The following is a 25,063-nucleotide window of genomic DNA, read 5'->3' as shown; positions in this document are numbered from 1 at the left end:
CTGCACTTCAGTAATAGTCATGTGAAACAGAGTCAACAAACTGTGCAATAGTTAAACTTACATGTGCTGTGGCTGGTTGAGATAGCACTCTCTCCAAGCCTGATGGACCACCTGACAGGTTAGCTTCTTCTCAGAATGCTTTGGACTGATGCTAGTGACCCCCATGCTACTATCTGGTGTAGGAACACTGGAGACGGAGGTCACAAAGCCACTGTCCGCTGAAAAGAAAAAGGGTGGGACAGATGTTGTAATACAGGACTGATATATATTTCTATTTTCATTAGCAAATAGGAACTTTTATCAGCAATTATTAGTCAGAATACCTTGCTGAAAATGGCACTGATAAATTATCTATTTGAATCCATGGAGGTTTTGATATGTCATCACATTTGTACAATATAATCTGGCATCTAATGCCCTATGAGTGTGTTTTTTTGTTTTTGTTTTACCTGAGCAGGGCTGCTCCGGTGACGTTGGCGGTGTGAGTGGCCCGCTGCAGTGATTTGCTTCCCTGTTGAGGCTCTGAGCTGCAGGAACAGATGGAGACTGCTCCACTGGTAGGTCTCCTTGGGCAATCAGCACAAAAGCAGCTGGGTAGGTCATCCTTACTCCACCTAGAAAAATGAAAAAAGGACATTATTCACTGTTATGAAGTGACAAGGTGGCCACTGCTTATTTTTTAACTGCAAGGCTTGTTTTATTACACAACACCCACATAAGAATTGCTATGCCAAAAATGTCTTAACCCTCTCCAATTTACCAGTGTTCTAAACATTCCTGATAATTGGTCACAAGTACACTAGCTATATATACATATAGAATATGCAATGCACTTGCTCCTTATCCATTATCCAGCCTAAGTCTAAGACTCAACAGGCTTTCCTCTTTAGATGTAAATGCCACTGGTATCCATAGGAGTTTTGATTATAATCAGGTCAAACTAACGCTATGGCATCAGGCTGATTAGACAAAGCTGTTGGGGTAACTCCCTGGGGTGTTCATCTCGTTGTCCTTATCTTTTCTCTCCACCTTTCCTCGCTTCTCCTCATTTCCTCTTTGCCGCTCTGACATGTGCAAAAAGACTGAGGATCATTGTGGCCAAGGTACATTTCAATAGCACCCCAGCCATTAATACCTCAGTTCAAACTGCCTGGGAGTCTGTGATGTTGATCACTGTTTCCTTTAGTAGAGCAACATCATTGTGGTCTAATGTGTTGTTACTGCTGTTTTTAATCCTAAAAATATCTAAAGCATTTTTTATTATGTACTGCTGTCTGATTATACAAGATACCACAACTGTTTAAATACAGGTTAGGTTAGGCTAAAATTATTTCTGTAAAGGAGATAAATGTTCCACCATCCACACAGTTGTAATGTTCAGTTATATCCATACCTACAATGATCTCCACTGCCACATGACAGTTTTGATCATAGGCCTGGCTTGCTTCTTCTTTTTCCTTCTCTCCGTGTCCATCTCTCTGCTGAAGTACCATGGGATAGAAGTAACTCCACTCCTCCATCAGCTTCCGTGCTGCTGGATCACTCATCTTGTAGGCGTGACCTATTAAAGTGCCGCTCAGGCCATATGGACTCAGCATCACTGCACAGGGATAAAACAGGTTGAAAGGAGGGAAGCTACTATAAAGTATGCAGAGAACTTAAATCATTTTATTAAGTTCAGGAACTTTTCTACTGATTTTTACCTTTAGGATAGAACTAAGTACATTTTAAGTATAGTGTACCTGTACTCACTCATGTTTCGTGCTATTTTATACTTCTACTCCACGACAGTTTGAAATGAACTTCACTATATTTTTCTAACAGCTTTTGTCACTAGTTGCTTTGCAGATAAAGATTTCTTATGCAAAATATACAGTTAACTAACAGCATTTCTTTACACTATGTATTAGTAATAATAATCTGACGACATAATACATTATAGTATAACACTCCCATGGGGACATTGTTCTGCATTAAGTAGTTTCAGTTTTGACACTAACTTTTTTTTACTTATACACTTATGTAAATGAATGTCCTTCACTACTGCTAATTTGATAATTGCATTTTTAAACAATACAACATATTTGTATTATAAGTGTTCTTCAGTAATGTAACGATTCCGGTTGTTCTTTATTGCAGTGCATGCTTACTGAGCATTTTGTTTTGCTCTGTGCACATTGAAGAAAGCAGTGGGGTTGTGGTATACCTTGTACTGGTGTGATGGAGGTCTGTGCGAGGCTGATGTGGTGTTCTGTGATGTGGTATACAGGCTGGTGCTGGGCGATCTCCACGCTCGTGCACACGTTGCTCTCCCCGTGAAGGAAGAAGGAGAAGGAACATGATAGGTGTTCACTAGGACAGAGACAGATGACAGTAAATGTTTAGATCATGGGACCGCAGGTGTTCAGAAACAGTACTGGGATGTGGTGGTGGTGTACATCTTCTGTGTATGTACAGTGAGCTGATCGTAGAAATATCGTCACTCTGAGCTTGTACACAACATAAAAACATATGGCAACAGAAGTTGGTTCTGTAAATCAACACTGCTCTCCTTGTCTAATACATAAGAATTAAGCATAAAATAGCACTTAATATCAAGCAGTGGTGGAAGAAGTACTCTGATTCTTTACTTAGCTAAAAGTAGCAATGCCACAGTGTAAAGGTTCTTCAAAAAGTACTCACATCAAAATATATTTTAAATACCAATAGGAAAGGCACAGATGCATTATACTGTATATATATATTTTTTAATCATGATTGTACTGTATTTTGTTTTATTAAACTGATTTTGAAAAGTAGCTCGAGTAAAAGTACAATATTTGTCTCTGAAATGTAGTGAACTCGATGTATGAAGTAGCAGAAAATGGAAATACTCAAGTATGAATACATCAAAACTGTACTTAAGTACAATAATTAAGTAAATATACTGTTACTTTCCAACTCTGGTATAAAGTGTTGAATAAACTTAAATGCCATCTTCATTCAATATATTAAACTTTATATTCAATAAATTCATAATTCACATCTTCTAACGCTGCTTCATGACAGATGATGAGTGCTTTTCTCCAAAGAGCAATTTTGAGAAGAGAATGTTTTTCTGAAAGACTTGCTGAGCTCTACCTACATTGATCATCTTCATTATTTCCCACATAAGCTCTTTATTGCAAGTATAAATCCTCATTTGCCTATGACTGATTGTGGTGGCTACATGTGTACATATGCAACGTTCTCTTTATTGCTCAGCTCAGATGTAGCTCATCATGCATTGCTCTTTAATCATAGAGGAATAATTGCTGTGGCCATATTGCATATTTCTATACACCAGTGAGTGGGCTGGACATCATTAAGTACCAAGATGGCTGCACTGATGTATGTTTTTAATCTACAGTATAAAACCCCTTACCACCTTGGTTCATATATGTATTAGACTGACAAGAAAGTCAGCAGGTACTGTAATCTCCTTCTGATTGCCCTGCTGCCTATGCAATATCTACTTTGCCCTGAGGGAGCTGGACCTCCATCTGAGCTGTAATGGATCATCAAATTCAATAAAATGGCCAGTTCCACAGTTACTCATGGGCAGAACTAAACACAGTCACAAGGGAGCCAAATACTTTATGGTGTTAACTGCAATGGCCTCCAGATGGCGCCGAGTGCACCCAAAGAAAGAAAAGACTTCATAAACATTCCTGATGCTCCCAACAGGGAAAAAACCCCCACAACAGCAGGTGGTTTGAACACAGGACTGCACAATCACAGGAGGAGGGACAGAGCTAAGGCACATACATATGGATGCACAGGTCTGCGACAAACAGGCACACAAGCACATACAAGCACTAGTCCCTCTTCACCACAATTCACTCTCTATGTATGAGTCAAAATACTTTCAATGTTACTGCCCTCCAACCTTGTCCTCAGTGCATAATTACACCATATGAAGAGCTATATATAGCTGCATGGGGAAGGTCAAGGGAACAGCTGCAAGTCAAGAGTACCATTCCAGCTAAATGCCACGCATCTATGCACAAACTACCAGAATTTATATTTAGGGATCTTAAGGACCTCTACTGCTGCTGTATAGTATACTGTACACTCCAGTTATCCACTAAGTAGGTTTGATTCTTTATAAAGTGATAAACCTAGATGGAGAGACGCAACTTCAAGGTAGTTTTAAATTATTGTTTTAGCGACATGAATTTTTTATTGATTGACTAGTAGCTGATTGATTTTCTGTATTTTGCATCGTTACCGTTCTGCCTGCAGTTAAAGTCCAAGCAGCCCTGCACAAATTAAATAAGGCTGGGAAATGAGGCATCCACTAGAATTCATCTCCCTTTTGTGTTGATAATTCTCTTTATGTTATTTTATATTTTTATGAGATGTGTGTGTACTGATCAGGACTGATGTGTGTGCAAAAACATGACTCCCTTAAGACCCCTCATAAAACCCCAGGCCTGCCCAAATAGCAGGAAAGCACTATTGGAAATGATCTCTATTCTCTTTGTATCTTTATCTCTTTTTTTTGTCAGCTCTGAGCAAACAGAATTAGGGGCTGGATTGCTCAGTATTTCAGATGAAATGATTGTGTGCTGAAAATTGTGTTCACTGCAGTTCTATGAATTAATTTAAATTTTTGATACCTGTTGTTACAAAGCAAAGCCCAACAAAGGCCACTGATTAATATGATTTAAGTCATTTCATATTGTGTACAGAGGGATAGCTTAGCTGAGTAAACAATTACAATTGATATACTATACAAGCAAGCGGTCTAACCAGTAGCTAACAATTATGACCTAAGATCTATTAAAATAGCAATGAAGTGCAATTAGATGTAAGTCAGGGAAATGCAGAACTACAAAAAGAATGGCCAAACTGCAGGCTGATGCAGCTGGGAGATTGATGCTCCCTGTCCTTTTACAAAGGGCATTTTCCTGCACAGTAAGCGGGTGTGAGTGTGTGGACACGCTGGTCTCCTTGCATCCTCGGGGACATTTGTGCTGTCGGCAAGCATTTGTGTGTGTACGTGTGTGAGAACAGTATACAGATATGTGAGGCAGTTGCGTGTGCTGGGCTGTATGAGTACAGGTATTAATAAATGAAGCAGAGTGATGGCTGAGACTTGCCTCAGGGCTGACAGAACTGGAGAGAGAGACAGAAAGGAGAGGAAGAAGGGCAGAGTGGTTGGTGGCTGAGAAAAAGATGTGAGAGTGAGAGGAGGAAGAGCAGAGTAGGAAAAAAGACAGCAATGGAGACAGAGCGAGCACTAGAGGTAGAAAAATGAAGACATGCAAGAATAAGAAGGATAGAGAGGAAATTAGGAGAAGGAAAGAAAGATGCAGTATGAGAAGAAAAAACGAGTGCAAGTGAAAGAGGAGGAGGTGAATAATTCAGTGCCATGCACTGCAATTGCTGCACACATATCGATGAGATCAGAGTTTTAATGGGTGGCTACAGAGCACAATTTTATGGTGTAATCAATCAAGGAATGTAGAGTCAGACAACACATCACATACTGTCTCTGTCTGTGTGTGTTTTGATTTCATTTGCCTTTAAGGTACTATATTACCTAAGCTTATACAACACAGTTAACAGCATAAATTCAATTAAAATTAGGCTAGCGTGTGTGTGCATGTGAGTGTGTGCAGGTAGAGAGAGATACAATGTAAACCTTCAGTTTTCATAATAACATATGTACATCATATTTAAGTTTGAATGCCACTAGTAAAAAGGAAAAAGGGACTGTGCTGTGTTCATGTAACAACATGTGTCTCTTCACCTCATCACAGCGCTACCAGGCAGCCAGACAGCAGGGGAGCTGGTTAATGTCCGACATGCATCACGGGCTTGACACACACGCATCTGTGTACAATCAGATGCACCCAACATAACAACGGTTATTGTGGTTGTCTGGCTGCTCTCATGTCTAACCCGGTGGGGAAAAAGATAAAGATTGGATTAAAAGAGATAGAAAACAATAAACTGTAAGACAACTGTGTGCAAGACACACAAAGCCTCCACTGTGGCAGGCATCTAAAACCCATGACGTTATAACTGTATTGAGATATCAACTACAGCAACAAATCTGGGGGATTAATCTGCACCTTAAATTCTCTGCCTGCCACCTCAGGAGCACTATTATGACTTATCTTCATCTTTTTAGTGGCCTAAACCTAAATAATCTGAACACATAATGTATGAATGTAGACACTCCTCTGGTATATGTGGACTCATGTAGAGAATGTTTACCTTCTTGTAGCAGTATGTATACACATGCTGCTGAAGTCCTTACACTGTACTTGCAACTTAAGTTTATTTCGTACAGACAAATCCTGCCAAACTACCAAACATGCATAATACACCCAGGCTTATGCAGGTGTGTGCATATGCTCCTGCATGTACGCATAGCACACACATATCGGTATTAACATGAGCATAAGGGGGGTGTAAGTCAGTTTGATGTATTATTCAGTAGCCCCCAGTGGGTGGCTTTAGCCAGTGTTACTATCATAATGTTTGTGCTCAAACACTGCTCCAGCTACATGTATATGTATATGGATTCACAATGAAAAGGAGTCACAGTAAGGACACTAACTGTGCACAGTCACAGCTCTTTCAATGGGGGACAAAAAGCACAGTAAAATAGTCTATTGCAAGTTGAGTAAATGTATTGTAAATCCTGAAAAATGGAAGAGAATGGCTGTGAATACTTTGTCACTGGGATAGTCACACACCAGTGATGCTAAGTGGAAAAGCATAAGTTGTAAACCTCAGTAAGAACATCAGTGCAAGCTACCACAGGCTTTTACCTTCATATCTGTGGTCCTAATTAAAAAAAAAGAGGAAGAGGATCTGCTGGTAGGCTGTTGCTGTGATGTATCACTGTCTCCTCTATTGATCTCCCTCTCTCTCTCCCTGTCTCAGTGGTTTTACCTGGGAATATTAGAAACCTGGGGGATAGTGTGTAATGTGCTCTCTAGGAAGGCCCAGTGTACATACAGAACAACATGCACCAAAAGCAGACAATGAAAATATTTCAGCAGACCAAATATTTAACATGGATCCTTATGAATGAAAGGGTGGCACGCCTGAACTCTTATCTTTACGGCACAAAACAATACTTTAATAGCACCATTAAAGGTAGAAAGCAAGACAAGAGATACTCACTGCCCTGTAGTACATTCATATTTTTATGGCTCACAGTGCATGTAGTGAATCAATGAGACACTGTAAAGACATACTCTAAGCTGCTGAATTTAAACAGAATAGGGTTTCTTGTAACCTCTTCATAAAGTGTTTTTTTTTATTCTTATTTTTATATCCAACACTGGGGATGCAACACTAAAGGTTTCACAGAGGTTTCTAGCCGACAATATGAAGATGATGATGCTCTGACAGTAGTAGGTTTCCTCCTACATTACTTCCATGACAGATTTCTACAAATGAGCTCAACACCTGGATAGTTTTAGTTTAAAATATGCAGAACTAACCAAGTCCCCCCCCCCCCAAAATAGTCAGAATAATATAAAGTGAAAGAAACAATAAATGTGATGTCTTCCCTTTAATGGAGTCAGTATTTACTGACTAAAACATTAACAAAATGAAGAAAAAAGTTTTTCTTATTCAACGCACTGAAAACAAACACTGCTTCTCAACTCTAACACGCCAAATCCAAACCTTTTAATTAGTGACATTTTCACAACTAGTCTTCAAGCTAGTCACCAAGTATTTCAGTCAGTCCACCTTTCATTCAGCCAGTAACTTATTTGACCCTCTCATCTGCCAGTTAACCCCCAAGTTTCCATCTATCAATCTACACTCAACAATAACAACAATAACAAATGTTTCTTGTCATTTGCACCCTGATGTACATATGTATCTAGAGTAAATTGTTTTCATATTCTTTTGTATTGTTTTGCAAGTTTCATATAGATTTGTCCAACATTTTACAGCTCAGTGGCTTTGTGTAGTACACAGTGGTGATGTTTCATGCTTCTACAACGTCTGAAATTTCCTTTGGGATCAATAAAATACCAGTCTTATCCTTTCTTGTAATCTCTTCTCCATTTGTGATTAAACATGAATAAATTTAGGATTTTTTCCATACTAGGGGAGGAGACTTTGTGCAAGCCTCCAGTGAACATATCCATCACATTTACCATGACATTTTAATTGTGCAAATAAATAATAAACATGAAACAAACAAAAAAAAAAAAAATCTGGCGTCAGTAAGTTTACTGCACAGCGCTAACGGGAGATGCATCCCCAGTAATTGGCTTGTTGGTAAAATACAGAGGATACAGGGGTGACAAGTATAGGAATATCTGACTTGTGGCTCTTCTCTCAGGTCAGGTTAAGGTTTTCTGAGATGCTTAAAAACTACTAGAACACAGGCAGTGCAACTTCTTCCTGTTTCATGGCCAAGTACCAGAAGACCGCTCCATTACACAGTAAAATATGCACATTATTTATGCATGAGTATATGGCCATTAAAAGCACCTAGATTAACAAATATGCTGCATACTATACTTGGCAAACACAGAACTGACTGAATTAGTGAGAGAGACAGACTCTAATACATCCATTTAGCCGTCTATAGTAATGATTAATTTACAACGCCCCCACCTTCTCTGATCCCCACCTCCCCACCACACGCACTGAGCCCCCTCCCTGCTCTTCCTCTGTCTCATGCCTCTTCTCTCACCCACTCTCTGTATCCCTGTAACTCTCTCTCTCTTGCTCCCCTCAGCGTCTGATGCAATCCGTTACCAACCCAGAGTGCTTTCCTCTCATTCAGAGACAAAGAGAGCGGGAGTGTTGGGTTGGGGGTGGGGGGCAGAGGAGGAATCTTTTCCTGGATGTGCCAATCCTCGCCATGCCCCAGGGCCACATATGAGATAAACAGCAGATAAGTCTGACAAAGACAGCAGCACTAAGGAGCAGGAGCTGGCACGGGTAAAGGGGCATGGCATGGATAACGGCAGTAAAGCGCCCCCTGTTGGGGATAAAAGGCACGGTGTGGGAGTGAAGAAAAGACAAAGGAGCTGGTTAGAGCTGAGGCAGGAGGTCAGTGTCTGCCTAACTGTGCCTCGTTCCCTCAAGGCATGAAAACACTAATGGTCAGGCACCAGCAGGGGTTCTCACACAGTCGACTGTGGGGCAACACCGCTCTTTTCATTTAGGACAATATGTGCTGGAAGCAAGCAGTTGAGATATATGAAAATAAAATTGTCATGGTTCATTTACACAATGTGATACGTGCCTCAGAGTGCGAGCATGAAAAATTACAACTAGTGCAAATTTCTTCGTAAGATTCTTTTTTTTTTATTTTTTATGTTTGTGTCTGGGTGTTCAAGAATGTTTTTTTCTTTCTCCCTCTCTGTCTCTCCTTGCAAGATGTTCAGTAATTCACAGACAGTACAAGTCAGGACTGGCTCAGCAGGGGGCATACCAGCTGACAACATATTCATATAGAGCTGTCAAAATGAAGAGGAATTACATGATGAAATAAAAGAAGACACATTTAAATCTCGGCACACACCCAAATACGGAGTGTAATTTTAAAAGGAGAACCTCTATACTCAACCCTGGTTTGTATGCAATATGTACAGTATGCATGCGCAGTCATACTCTCAGGGACTCGAGTCTTCACACCTTCCTGCTTCAACTAAACAAAATGTTATTCCACCAATTTCAATACTTTCATTTGAATCACTCGTCTGTCTCTCATTTTGAATCAGCTCAGCCAGTGATTCTCTGCTTTTCTCTTATTTCATAACTTGTAATGTTGTGTTGGTTATATTTGGTCTGCAAACAGTTTTTTTTTTGTTATTCTCTTTGAAGTAAAGTTATTGCCTTTTCAAACAGCTAATTATAGGGAAGGGGAAAACATCCATGGTAATTACAACTGGGGTCACCTTGAGTCACCGGTGAGATACAATGTGACAGGTTTGGTGCACACATAGAATATAAAGTGCAAAATGTTTATCAGACACAAACACCATAATCATGCATGTGCTTGCTCACATTTACAGCAGGTAATGTACAAGTTTATACTGCAGGTGCAGATTGTTGACACCTTAAAGGAAAAGATAACATTATGAGGAATATTTACTAAACCTGTCACAAATTACCATCAGCCACGGAAAATACTGCGGCACCACAATTTTTAAATTTAGCGGCATATTTACCAACACTTTTGATGAAATTGAGCACAGCCGCAGCTGTGTTAACTTGAATACACCCCCACTTTGGATCTGCTGCCTGAAGGCTGTTGCACACATGTGGGAAAACAGGAAGTGTAGAAGAATGACTAAACTTCAATATGGTTGAAGGAATCAACAAACATATTTCAGACCTTCAATCATGTTGTGTTCTGCCAGTCATTTCATCTTTTTTCCCCCCCATTCAGTAATTGAAGCATGGCTTGACTTGAAAGCCTGTAAAAGTCCCTCACATTCTCCTCGGGCAAGCGATGTGATTTACAAACACCCTCTTCCTCCTCAAATATATTGTTAACTTCGAAGAGGTCTGAGATGACTAGCAGCTGCCACGTTGACAGCAGTTCGGCAAATTTTATGCCTGCTTTCTCTGTCTGGATGTTAAATTTCAGCTGTAGCCGTGGTAAATCAGGTGTTGAGAGTATTTGTATAAATTTTCATTCTCTCCTCCCTGGTTTTTCACCTTAAATTACATATTGCAAGAGACCAAACGTGCAGGATTTCTTCTGTTTCTCTGCTGCAAAACCCCACTGTGACTCTTTAGCAAATATGAACACATACCGTACAATTTCACTGTTTAGCGCCAGAAAATCAGCTGCAAACCCTTAGTAAATATCCCCCAAAGTGTCGTACGGTTTTGAGCCATCACAAGCCAAAAGAACAGCTTCAATGCTCCTTGTAATAGATTTACGTTTCTTAAACTCTTTCTAGTTGTTCATTTGAGTTGACATCTGGTGACTGCTACGGCCATGACTATGATTCTCATCCTTTCCACTCTTAGTAAACCCTTCAGTGGCCCTCTGCATCATGTAATCAATCCTGTAAGTTATTATGCTTCTCCACTCATGTTTTCAGGTTTTTCCTTTAATTTGTCATGTCTATGTATGTACATTATATGGTATTCTTCTTTATAAGAATGCCTTCAGCTACAAAAATCTTCACGATTCCTCACAGCACTTGTCATGCAGTACACAGCAATACAGACACTCTCTTGAGCTGTCACGCAGCGAGCCTAACTGAGGGAAATCCACCTGCTCTGAACAGCTAAACCTGAGTTTGCTACAGCACATCACAGCAGACTGCGCTTATGTCAGCAACTTTTCATAGTGCAGGTTTCCTGTTCGTCGCTTAATTTGCACCACATTTGAATGACAGTGCAATTTACAGTTTCTCCAGTTCAAAAGCTACAAGGTAAATATAAATAAATGGATGATGGATGATTTTTTGTGTTTTCTGCCTTTAAGCAATATTCAAATGGATTCCTAAAATGAGCCATTTGACAGCTAAGTGTTTTCCTTGAAGCTGTTTACTTGAATACTCAGCACTGCTATGTTAGAGATGTAAGGAATGCTGCATCCTCACCAGCCAGAGAAGCTGAAGTGGGCAGAAAGTGCTGCGAGAGGGAACTCTAACGGCTGAAGCAACAAGTCGAGCTACTGTCATCATGCCCACCCTCTTTTATACTGTTTCAGACTTTAAGCCTGTCTCCCACGTTGCCTACACAATTACACAGTGTGACACAGACACACACAACCACCCGCGCCTCACCCAGAGAGAGAGCGAGCGAGAGAGAGAGAGAGAGAGCCGTAAGAGCTCAACTCAGCTCACCTCTCAGCACCATTCACTGTCCTGGTTTTAATAGTCTCGCACCATGAGCCAGCCACTGGAACATCAAGGAGAGGAGACTCAAATAATACTGAATTACATGAAAGCCACTCGCTAGCTGTGTCACACTGACACACACACACGGACCACTGTAGTGCATGTTTTTACATGAGATCTCAAGGGCACAAAGACACAAAACATGCCAGAGAAGAGAAGCCCAACTATGATATGTGATGATGGTGTATGTGTGTGTGTGTATTAAAAGTTCACCCACCTGTTGCCCAAAGGCTTTTCTTCCAGTTCATGTGGCTTGAAGAACCACTTCCCAATCCGAACAAACCCCTTATCCATCAAACACCTGTAGCAGTAAAGAGAAGTATAAAGAAAAGCCAAGAGGGGAGTTAGATGGAGAAAAACAAAATGGTTTAACAACTCATTCTCTCTCCTTATGTTTAGGAGGAAGATCAATAAAAAAGCAATACCTGAACAATGTCATGCACTTAAGTGAGAGAACCATGCAACAAATTATTCAACATCAATGTATTCTTGTTAGAGGTTTTGATTCATCTCAAAGGCGCTTTTGAAACTGTAGCTTGTGCAGCGCTCGATGACAGCTTCCATAAAATCTATTTAATCTATTCTAGAATTTAAAGATTATTTGAGTAGAAACAGTGTGATGTATTTATTTTTTTTTTTATATTTACTTGACCATGGAAAAGTTAAATCACTATTTATCTAGAGCACAAATAAGCCACATGATGTGCATAAGATCGATATTGAGCAAGTTTGCCCCATAGTTGCAACCAAGCAAACTCAGATGTGGTTTATGGCGAGTCCACAGGAACAGGAAATGTAATTGTCCACTAATCTGCCAACCCCAAAGTGGTTTACACTTTGCACATAGCTTTCCAAAAACCTTTCCTTTCATCACATCAAATTATGATCACATCAAGCAGTTCAGCCATGATGTTCCCTATTTGGCTATGCCACTATCCCATCTGTGCACTTCTTCACTTCATCTCAGCCTCCTTTCACAGGCAAAACTCAGGGCTCTCTGATGTTTGACTTGTCTCTATGTGCAGGTGCCAGTGAATTCCCAGCTGGATCCACTGACCTGGGTCAAGGAATTACAAAATTATTTTATGGACTCCTCTTCACTTAGCCAGGCTCAGCTAGTCAAAACTTTCAGCCTCTTGCTCTCCATGTTTGGTGCATTCATGTCAATGCTTTTCTTTTCCAGTCATGGCTGCTAGTTGCAATAAAAACTCTCTCTCTCTCTCTGAAACAATTAAAACATTAACAAAGAAACTGTATTTAAAGTGGATTGCTCACATCATGACTGATACCATGATATGTCACATTCCCCCACTGGGAAATATAGTTTTAATGACAGCAACAGCGAGGTCAACAGGATGCAACTAATGTCTATTCTTTTCCCCACAACAAGTTACAGTATAGTCTTAATAGCTTCTTTTGCTTCTTCAAACTTACAACTTGTTGGGAAGTTTGAGACTCAAGAGACTTGCTTTAAGAGAGGTACTGTATGTTTGACAGCATGCTATCTTGACTGACTGGTGTCTCAAGGTAATTGAGGTGTTTGTGTCTTGCTCATTCCACCTCAGTGTCTCATCCTGGCACTACCTTGTTAGCAAAATCTTTTCTGGCCACAATAACTGTCAAAAACTGACAAAACTCCAGTCTTCAACATATACTGGCAGAGTAATGGCCCTGCTTTTCTTCCTTACATCCGACATCCTTACCTAAACAAACACCAGTCAGTCTGACTGATTACCCTGGGACAATAACCAGCCATAAAACCCCTCACCTCCTCACTGTTATTTCAGGCTTATGCTGAAAAATACAAAATAATGAACCACACAACACAGTGTTCCTGACAATTTCCAGCCTTACTAGGTCTGTGCCATCAGGAATTCTTGTCTTTGGAGCTTTGACTGGCAAATTATGCAGCTTCCTATAAAATCCACACAGTTTTTGCATTAAGTATTACTCATTATATTTTAGTCGTTGCAACCATTCTTTATCTTAGGTAGGGTGTTATTTTCTGTTTGCTGTGCTGCAGAGATACTCATAACTGTGTTGTTTCTAATTAAACGTATGCTTGTTCTAAATAAAATAACAATAATAAAAATAGCCCGAGAGAATGTAAAAGTGATCACTTCTGCGTTGAAATAGTGAGCAATAAAAAGGAGTTAGCTTCAAGGTAATAGGAAGGTTAATTCAGCCTGCCCCTATGATGATCACTGATGCTTAACTTAATAGAGAGCAAATATGTACTGCTTCATTTAACAGATGGCTCTGATTCAGAAAGGAGAGCTTTGGGTACTTGAGCAAGTGATTCAGTGCTCAGATTATAATTTCATTAAGGTGAAAGCTGCTGGAAGAAACCTAAAGCTGTCTATCAATAGGACGTCAAGTTCTTTTATTGGTGACGTTTGTTTAGAATTCAAAGTATAATTATTGATCATTTAGAAGAGAAAGATTGCATTTAAAATGGTACTTCTGTTAAATGTTTGAGATTTCTTTTTAAAATACTATATACAGTATATAAAGTTAAAACATCAAATACATAATTAAAAAAATCTTTTAAATGATCTTTGAGTACAGAGAAAAATGCAATAAAGTGCACATTTAATCTAGTATTCTGAGTAATGCATGAGGTCATTTTAACTGCAGTTTTCCTGAAAATATCAAACTCAGTCATCCATGAGGGAATCTTACTTTCTACACACTTTGTACAAATTAATCAAATTGATTCTGAAATGAATTAGATTTTATAGACTGATGGCATGTTTACTATAAAGTAAATACCAGTTAAAGCTGCCAGATAAATGTAGCAGAGTAGAAGTATCACAAAATAATAAATACTGCACAGGTACTTCCAAGTTCTACTTCAGGATAGTATTAAGTAAATGTATTTTGTTTTCCAAAAAAAAGGCAGAGGTAAAAAGTAACAAACTGCAAAAACAAAAACAAAACAAATTCACTACACTGCAGGTTACACACTTCATAAAATATATACTGGATTCTATGTAACCGTGCCTGTTATATAACATGTTTTCCTATTCTATGCAAGTCACTCACAGCCTGTCCTCACTGAGCAGCTAATGAAGTGATTCTGGAAAAAGCCAGTGGTTTTACCTTTCCAGCAGGTTGTGTATGGCCTTGAACAGGAGAGTCCTGCACTCATAGGACAGTCCACACTCCCAGAGCCCCTCCTCAGCCACTGAAAGACAGGGAGGAAAAACTATTACCAAATTATAAATCTTAATGGTTTATTATCTCAATCATGAAAACAAAATTAATTATAATTTCTGTGATAGCAAAACATCTGCACACACCAGCTTGAGGATTCTAAACAACACATGGTTAAGTGTCACGTGTTTATAGCTTACCCTGTCAAAATATGCTGCATGCGCTTATGAGAAAACCTGCACATCACATCAGAAACTGTAACTTAAGATGAAGCAGTGCATGCTTGTGTGTGTGTGCGTGTAGAAAGAGTGCCGGACTGCACAGCTGTCAGACTGGCTGCAACGACAGCACAGTCAAATCCCATGCAGTTGTCAACCCCGGTTAGCTGGGGAGTGAGAGTGTGCCCGTATCTGCACACATGCTTACATGCTCAGGTTTGTACATGCATACAGAGTTTTAGTTCAACATCATGTTTTCTTTGAAATTTACGGGGTAAAATCAGCTGCACTCTGCCTGAGCCTGTGACATGTCAGCAGCCAGCTCACACATGTCAAATAATCCTGCACCTTCCTAATTTCTTTAACCCCAGCACAGAATCCCCCCACCCACTGCCCCACCCTGCCAAAAAGAAAATATGAGACACACACGCAACCAGCGGCCAGTTAACAGCGTTTCTCTTTGTTCTTTGCTTCATACCTGCAGGGCTGCTGGAAGAATTGGAAGATTGTGGGTGGGTGTTGTGTTTGCTTATAGGGTGGTGCCAAACAAACCAAGCATCACAGAAATACACAAGAAAAAAGGAAGGAGAGAGAAAAAGGCAGATCGCCTGGGGGATGGGTGGCATAAAGCTCCTCTTCTTTGTCTTCACTGATTTATTTATTTATTTTTTGGTTAGTGTATTCCTCTCTCCTCCTCTGTTGCTTTGTTGATATTTCCCTCCTGTTTTTTTTCTTCTTCTTCTTCTTCTTCTTCTTCATACCAGAGTGAATGAAATTTCCTTACTCGCCAGAATTACCCTGTAACCATGGAAACCCTGGCGGTAAGAACATGGCACCCTGGCATTCAATTTCAACACTGGTCCCTCCTGCCCCTCACCCTCCTCCTTCTCCTCCTTCCTCTGTTCTATCGTTTCCAACACCCCTCCACCACCTCCTCCCTATCCCCCCCACCCTTCATTTACTCCTGCTTCAGGGCTCAGACAGGAAGCTCACTCTAGCCAGCTCTTCTACAGAGGAGAGAGATAGAGCGAGTACCATGAGCAGAATGCCAAGTCTCCAGCTTCAGCTCATTAGCTCTTACTGTCTGTATATCTCTGTCTCCCTCTCTTAAAAATCCCCAAAAGTTTTTTCCTCCCCGACTCTGCCAATCCTCCACAGCCCATCGTCATGTACTCTCCTCATGACCAGCTCCACAGCAGGCTTGTAACCCCTCTAACTCCAAAACTGTCACCGACTCCTAAACCTCACATTCTCCCAACACTCCCACCCAAAAGCGGACAAGACTGAACCACACACTCCTGAGAAGATGTGACGGACACTTATCTGCGTTTGCTCTCTGAATTCCTGCATATGATTCTGCTGCTCCCAACATAGCATATACACATCCCAACAGTGTTAATAGCACATATTTGGATAGAAACACGCAATCCACACATTATACATGCTTATATTATAGTTGTCAAATAGCCAGCTCACTGCACCACATCAACACAAGGTGTGACAAATCACTCTTTAAAGCAAACAAGGTCAGGCATCCACACAAGCATGTACACACAGACAGAAATATAGAAAATGCAGCGTGAAATAACACAATCTCATATTTTAAAGCAGTCATATCCTATAGGGATGTATGATGTATATACTTGAATAAAACACCGCAAACCAGTCATTTCACCATCAATCAGTAATCACCATGTTTTGAGTTTTTACTGCCTGTTAATCAGATGAGGAACACAGATGGCCCAAGGGAGTACTGTAGTGCTGTAGATACTAAAATGCACAGCTAAGTGCAGTAGGGCTTTAAAGTATCATGGCCCGTCATTCATCACAACCTGAGCTTCAGGAAAGTGCATCATACCAGAAAGATTTTAAAAGAACTGGATGTAATCAACCTCTGTCTCAATTAGATTAAACGGGGGCTTCATAATTTTAGGCTTTACTGATAAATTGTGTGTGTGTGTGTGCGTGTGTATACCAATTTCTACTGTGAATATTTTTAGCTATATTTTTGTATTATTCATATTCTCATATATTACTGTCTATTTTAACCAAGGCAAGCAATTATGGATATAGTGTGTATGGATGTTTTCCCTAGAACTATTGAAATGTGAGCATCAATAATCAGAATTGTCAGAATCATTACAATCATGTGTTCATGCAGTGTGTGAGAGAACCGGTTCTCAAAGTGCCTTAGTGCACATACAAGGAACTGGCCTGACTTTGCATGTGTATATGGTATGTGCTATAAGTGCATACAGTGAGCTAACATTGTTACAAACACATATTTCACACAACCTTCCTTTCCCCAATCCCCTCACCACAGTGCTCTTAACTGCTGCGCCACCGAACACAAACAAGCAGTGATGGAACTGGGTCGCTGCTACCACTGTATATTTCTACCTCTCTTTCTTCTCCATTTCTAAACCTGTCTTTCCATCTCTCATTGTTCCTTCCTCCTCTTTTCCCAGTGTGTTTCTCCCTCTCCATCTCATCTTTACATCCATTGTTCAACCCTTCTCTCCTGGGTTCCCTGATGGTGGTAGTGGCACGCCACTAGGTGGGGAATGACCACTCATCGCTACATGACTGTGCGAAGAAACACAAAGCTGGAGAGATGGTGCGAGCTTAGGTGTGACAACACTGTGTCACACAAGATGACCCCTCTCCACATATTTCCTTCCTCGTTTCTCTGCTTCTCTCTCTCTCTCCCTCCCTCTCATTTGTTCTGAATCAATAACAGTCTTGGTGTCCAGTGGTGTCTCTGCAGTGTGCAGGCTATGAGCTCTCACTGGGCAATGTGTAAATGTGTGTGTATGATTTCACACAAAACCCCAGTGCTGCTTTACTAATTAGCTGCCTGCTGCATGTGTGAGCAGAGGTCGGTCTGTGTTTGCTGTGTGTGCACATGCATTTACTGTATGTGTGCATGTGAGTGCAAAGGTATGCTCTGCATGTACTGTGTACAATGCAACATGCCACAGTATGTTCATGTGCTTTTATGAATAAGAGAAACTGCAAGGCTGCATTGAAAAACAAATGAAAAGAAAGTAAGAGACACGAGGACAAAGAGGATAATGATGCTAATGATGATACGTCTCCTAAGTGGATGTATTCACACAGTTTTTTTATAAACAGATTACAAGAGACAAATGGAATATAAGTATGTATTTATGTTTGTGCGACTGTGGATGTGAGCAAATTGGCACAATTAATACTGACATAATTATCAGAACATTACCTTGACATAAAAAATCTGCCAGTTGTTACTGCAATTTCTATTCATATTTGTTTCTGTGAATTAAATGTTTGTCAATATATACTGTATTGTATACTACTACTGTATATATTTAAGGTTTGACAGAAGTTAGCGTGTTCATTTATACATAAAAACTGTAAACATTGCCCCTCAACACATAACATACAGTACATTACATTACACTATACTGGCTGCATAAGTCCCGTGAGAGAAACCGTGGACATACAGTACATGACACGCTTCTGTAAACGTGTCATGTAAAGCACACACTACATTTGTGTAAGTGGTTTATGAACACCCGGAGGCGCTAGTTGAAGTCTAAACATGACAAAATTAAAAACTGACTGCTTCAAAAACAGAGAAGAGGCCAGGCAGTGAGCGTTAGATCAGCACACAGAAAATAACTGGTGAGCCATTGTTAGTGATCAACAATTACTTGAATGCTACAGATCAGTAAAAATGCTACTCAAACCTTAAAAAAGCCTTAAATTTCCTAAACAGAGGTTCAGTCCCTCCACTGTTATTACTTGACATTTTGAACTTTTTGTCGCTCTAGACTCAGTTACATTCTCCAAGTATAAAGGGGAAAGTTCACACCACAGTGTGATTTGATTGACTGTAAACGGCAAACTTCCCCCAAGGCCAGTTCCCTTGTAACACTCCCATGGACTTCAGAATAACAATGTCTATAGAAAAACAAGAAGCGCCTTATAACCTCTACCTATAAAGCAATAGACATAGCTGTTAATATGGTAATAATATGCTATATTACCCTGGCACTGAGCCAGAGTTAATCCAGCTATGCCAGTTGAGCTACAAAGCCCCGAGTACAAGTCAGAAAACAGGTACTGTATACCTTAAGTTCATTAATGTAAAATCAGGTAACAAAATACTTCGAAGTATGGCTTGTTTTACAGTGTAGGGCGCTTTCCTAGAAATCAGTAGGGTTTTTCCTCTGGAACTTACAGGACCATTAAGGAGGCACCGATATTGCCCCCAGTATCAGTTATTAGTCTGACACCACCCTCTAGTACTTGTACTCGTAAAAGTTGATGATATTACGCACTGATACCACTTAATGCTACCATTATGTGAAAATAACTCTGCTTGAGCAGGTAATGGCAATAATAGAGGCAGTAATTAATCAAATGCCTGTTGAACAAGCAGATCACAACAACAACCTTGCAGAAATGTGACGTCTCCACTCTCACTGTAGTAAAAATGGCTGGTCCTGTTCATCCCCTAAACCCATACAGGGCCCTTCATGCTGACTGCAGTGAATTCTTGTGAACAAGTGAAAAAATAATAGTATGTTATGTTATGTAGTACGATACAGACCTTCAGTTAGTTGCACGTTATATTTGATTGGAATGGTAGCTGTGCTGTGTTTATCACAAATATATGGAAATGTAATTTGCACAGCCTCCTGTTATATAGTTTATTTAATCACAATCAGAAAATAAATCCCTTGAAAATAAAAACTCTCAAGTCAGTGCACTTTTATGGTAATTGTAATTTTTATAATAGAAACACTGCATTATTATAAAGTACTTGTATATCGACAAGTGCTCGTACTCAGTCTGAAAAAAGGGGCATCAGTGCATTCCTAGAGCTTATTCAGGAACTTTACCTCCATTTCCATTGAACAAACCTGCTACCAATTTGACTGGCTGTAGTTCCAGTATGAGGTGTGGCAGGCAAAACATACATGAGTTGAATATTTTGTAGATCCTGTAATCTTAGATCATAAACTTTTAAGTTAATCAGTAACTGAATCTTTTTGGTCATAGGTTTGACCCACAGACAAAGCTTTGTGGGAAGTTTTTGTCTTTCATCTTGCCAGCACTGCTCAGTCTGCATTCCTTCAGCCAGTGGACTGTGGGAATTTTCTCTTAAATATCATTGTAAACCTGTCATTCTGTCTTTTAAAACCTACTTTTACCCACTTTCTCACTGTACTTCAACACCGCCGATGTCTGGACTCTGGCGATTATCTTGTCTTCACTAGCCCAGATTTAATGAAGATGCTTTCTGTTACTTTCCCAGTAAATGTTGATATGTTTCCATTTGACCTCTCCGTAATAAATTGAAATTTATTCCTAAAATATAACCTTTCCAAAACCCTGCTGGTGCAAGTCCGGCCAAACCTGGAGGGCAACACATGGAGAGCAGCATGGCCTGAGCTCCGTGCAGCCGATCAGTTGCATCATACCATGATTACAAGTTAGAGATTTTTCAAATGTTAGACATTGTCTCAACTTCCATCAGTGATAACGTACAAACTGTAACAACTCAGATTATTATCTTCTGGGCTGAAGCAATGCTGTATTACACACTAACTGCTACTATAACTGAATACAATAGCATCAACATCTGTGTTGAAAAATAAACTGGTTTGTCATGAGCCTCCAAGTTGCACGGAGCTTAGTATGGTGAATGATTAAAGCATCTAAATGGCTTTCATGTGCATCTAAGCGATTTATTCAACTTAGTTTCTCTTTCGCACCAAACCGATATAGCATCACTGTCTTATGTAACAGGAGAGAGTTTTCTGCTCTGTAACAGCAGCTAGCTCTTTGCAAGAGCCCACTCATTCTGGCTGGAGATGAATGCTGTGGAGTTTAGGTTGAAAGAAAAACTGCATACCATTTTGTCTCTATGGTGAGTAATGAAAAAGAACTGCTCTACAAGCCCAGACGGTCTGTTATGACTCCTGTTTTCTTTTTCAGTTTTCAATCATATGCACATCAAACTGGTTGAATTGAAAGATTTCTTTACTCACAAGAGCAAGTTACAAGATCAGGTGAGCTCAATGAAATGTCAAGTAGCATCTGACACCAACAGCAGAAGGAAATCTGACTGCCCCTTTTCTCCAGTAGTTTCTAAATACTATGAATTTACACAGTTTTTGGGTATGACCACAGAGTTTACATTGTGAATTCTGATGTGTATGTTTGTAAAACACATCTGTATGTAGAGCCTCTACTGTCTTGTTGTATATGCTTTAGATACACAGGTATAAATATGTTCCTGATAAAGAAGTTACATATGTAAGTGGTTTGCTGGAACACAATGCATGAAATGATGGGAGGTTACAATTATGGATTATAATTTTACACAGTGAAGCTTTGCACTAAAACGAGGGGGACAAATTTTCTCACATTATTTATATCTCCTCTTGAGATCATTAAACAGGAAATCTCCTGCACCCTTCACCCCTGTCTGTGTGACAGTCGCCCACGTTCTCATGCTCTAGTGACACCATTTCCTAAACTTTTCAGCTACACACTGGCAGCTCAACACAACACTGTCGGATTGTCAAACACTTTACAAAATTTAGACAGCAGTAAACAGGAAATTCAGACTTTTACTACCTTTAAACTGGAGACACAATGCCTGTTACGGCCTTTCTTTTAACCCAGAACAGATAGGATTTACAATTTCTGAGAGAAGTCATAAATGTTGGCTGTGTGCTTATCCAATTCGGTTAGTGCTCCTTCAGGTGTAAAATGGCAGCCATCCAAATGTAAACTTTACCCAGCTTTCTTATCAAGTCATGTCTCAAATAAAGATAACATTTTGTGAAAGGACTGAAGGATGCACCAAGCGCATGATACTTTCACACATTTATACAGCTCTCAACATCATCAAGCACATTTATGTATACATATTCATGAGTGCATATATACAATGGCAAACCAGTTGAAAGCACAAATGGCAGGCACCGAGACCCAGGAAGCCCATAAAGATGGACAGAACAAGAGGCAGCAGTGACAGCAAGGAGGAGGAGGAGGCACAGAGAAAGTGAAGGGATGAGGGGGAAATCTGGAATCAATTAGGTGACTGGGCTAGAGTTGCTTACATAGTTGTGGGGGTGAGTCAGGCAGAAAAGCAAGAGAAGGGACTAGGGTGTGAGTATCGGGCCATGAGTGCATTTATATAAACAAGCACAAAAGCAGCTACAGTATATGTTTGACCGTTAGCTTTTGATGGCACACCAAACTGTCCATTTGAGCATTCTGGCTATTTAAAATTTCTTCTCTTTACCCTTGCAGCACCAACTTGTGGGGTTAAGTTAGAGTTAAGGTGAAAGTGGAGGGTAAGAATGGCTGGTTGGGATCAGTCCAGGCCAGCAGCTCTGAACATTTATTTACCCAACCTCCCCTCACTACTTCTTTGCACACCAAATTCATAGCGCTTTTGTCTTCTATCACTGGTCCTGACGATGGGAGAATCTGACTTGAGAAAAGAAACAGGAACTTTGAGAGCGTGTTTTAGAAAAGTAGCTTGCATCTCACTGTGCATGCAGCTGAGATTTGCAGAACAAATCTGAATTTGCAGACAGAATATATCATGACACAACATCTATTGTGGTTTATTCACACAGACTCTCCTGTTATTGCTCCACAGCATGTCAATTTGCTTCCAGTGATGACCTTGAGTGAATACTAGGAGCCTGGAGCAACTCTGCTGGCATACTAAACATTCTAAGGCATTTTGATGATTAGAGGGACAGGACAGATTGGAAAAAAATTTAAACACAACTGAATGCGTGTCTGCTAATAGAAAAGCAAATGTACACAGTTAGATAGACAAAGGATAAAGGTAATAGGAGAGCAGTAATTCTCTGAAGGGTCAGCCTCTCCATGTGTAAACAGGGATCTATTCAGACAAAGCCGCACATTTTACACACTCAAGAGGGCGGCCATCGACGTGGGCAAGCAGAAAAAAATGGAGGAAAATAAATAATTGAAACAGCAAAGAAGAAGGGCTACATGCACAATGCTGCACCACCATGCTAACACTCAAAAACACCAGCTGCTTACAGCTCTAATGTTCTCATGAAATCAACAAGACAGGCAGCACATATCACTGTAGGCCTATGTTTGCATCTAATTTTCTGTAAAGGTCTACATTTTTGATTGATTTTTATTTTGGCGACATATAAGCTCCTTAATTTATTTCTCATCTCACTAGTCGGCACAGTGTTTATTTGAAGTGATACTGTGTTTGATTCCAGTGCTAAGAGCATTGACAGTGTAATTTATTATTTACGGGATATTTACGGTATTAATGCAGTGTCGGTGGTGTAATTAGAGTGACTGGAGAAGATCTAGCTAGGCCTGTGATACTGACGTCAAGAGCAAAATGTGATTACTCTCTTATAAAAATGCATATGTGTGTATATGTGGTTGTAATTGAAAGACAAGAACATAGACAAGAAAAGACTGAAAGATGGCATTAAAGTTGTGACAGATAAGCTACTTTAGGGGGATAAAAACTGAGCTCTGTATGACGCTGAAAGTGAAAAAAGGAGTGTGTTTGTGTGTACCAGTGTGTGTGTGTGTGTGTGTGTGTTGTGCATTGGCCGCTCGCCAACCCTGACAATCAAAAAAGAGAGTGTTCAAAGAAAAGCCAAAAGAATTCTCCCACACCCTTACATAATTTGACAGTCACTCAGCTCATTCAAGCCAGCACACACTCACACACATACATAAAACAACACCACACACAAATCGTTTTGATGTTCGAGATGGTGTGGATGGATGGACACTGAGTGCTAAGTGTCAAGTGTTTTCCCATAAGCCAATGGGAAATAAATAAATGAACGGGACATGGTGTCTGAGCTGCTTTACATATACCATCCATGAACACGCATTTTGTCTCTGTGGTCTCATTTAATCACCGTTAGCTTCTTGGATTTCAGCACAGAATTGAAAGTAAAATAAATAAAGTCAGTAAGCATCAATCTCTCTGCTGAACAAGATTAAATGGAGTGTTCCTTTCATCCTTGAAATTTTGCATCTGTCATTTATAAAACCTGAGTGGTTAAACCTAAAACGGGTATTACAATAAAATTCCTGTTGTAGCATTATTAGATTATGTCCTTTGGATACCCTCTGTATAAAAAGCAATTCTTAGCTGACTAATAATGTGCATTCCCTTTCGATTTATGAGTTTTATGGCTCTCAATCTGCAGCTGAATAAACTGTTAAACCTCTCCTCAAGTTTCTGTCACTCACCATCTACTGTTTCCTCCCCAAATTATTCCTGTTTGTGTGGATACACAGGAAGTAACAACTGTTTATTTCTGTTTAAATAACTGAATGTGGTGAGGATTAAATGTATTTATAGTTTGCTAGTTATGTAAGCAGATGTTTTTGAGCAACTCCAGCGGTGGCCTGTATGACAGCATCATTCCACCTTGGATGTTACTGTTAGAGATACTATTTAAAAAAGCTATAAGGGGATTATAACTGAATGAAGGAAAGAAGAGGAAAGTTGTTTTTTTTTACCTGTATTTTTGGTTTATGACTGCCAGTATAGAAAAGAAAAGCCAAAAACAAATCTTTTTTATAGGAGGGTGATGAACGAACATGCTGTAAGGAGGCTAAAGAGGACTTTATGGGGCAAGACTGGGAAGCAGTTTACAAAGAGGAAGACTTAGACAAAGCATATGAGCAATTTTTAAATATATTCATGAAAGTATATGACAGGAACTGTCCTCGTAAGCAGTATAAAAACAAGAGGAATTACAGTGGGAAACCGTGGAT

The 25,063-nt window shown here is 39.9% G+C and overlaps 1 protein-coding gene across 1 annotated transcript in view; it reads right to left on the bottom strand.

Moving 5' to 3' along the window:
- LOC109960646 (mediator complex subunit 13L) overlaps positions 1–25,063 on the bottom strand; it is a 76,064-nt gene that overhangs the window by 15,437 nt on the left and 35,564 nt on the right. The window contains exons 3-8 of the mRNA XM_020600895.1: positions 14,982–15,066; positions 12,097–12,180; positions 2,207–2,352; positions 1,394–1,600; positions 450–614; positions 62–218 (exon numbers count right to left, since the gene is read on the bottom strand). Of these exons, the coding sequence (XP_020456551.1) occupies positions 62–218; positions 450–614; positions 1,394–1,600; positions 2,207–2,352; positions 12,097–12,180; positions 14,982–15,066 (844 nt within the window). The remainder of the gene's footprint in view (positions 1–61; positions 219–449; positions 615–1,393; positions 1,601–2,206; positions 2,353–12,096; positions 12,181–14,981; positions 15,067–25,063) is intronic.

Source organism: Monopterus albus, unplaced genomic scaffold (genome assembly GCF_001952655.1).
Source record: "Monopterus albus unplaced genomic scaffold, M_albus_1.0 scaffold49.1, whole genome shotgun sequence".
Classification (NCBI taxonomy): Eukaryota; Metazoa; Chordata; class Actinopteri; order Synbranchiformes; family Synbranchidae; genus Monopterus; species Monopterus albus.
The sequence above is the reverse complement of the archived record's forward strand: the minus strand, read 5'-3'. Positions and strand labels throughout refer to the sequence as shown.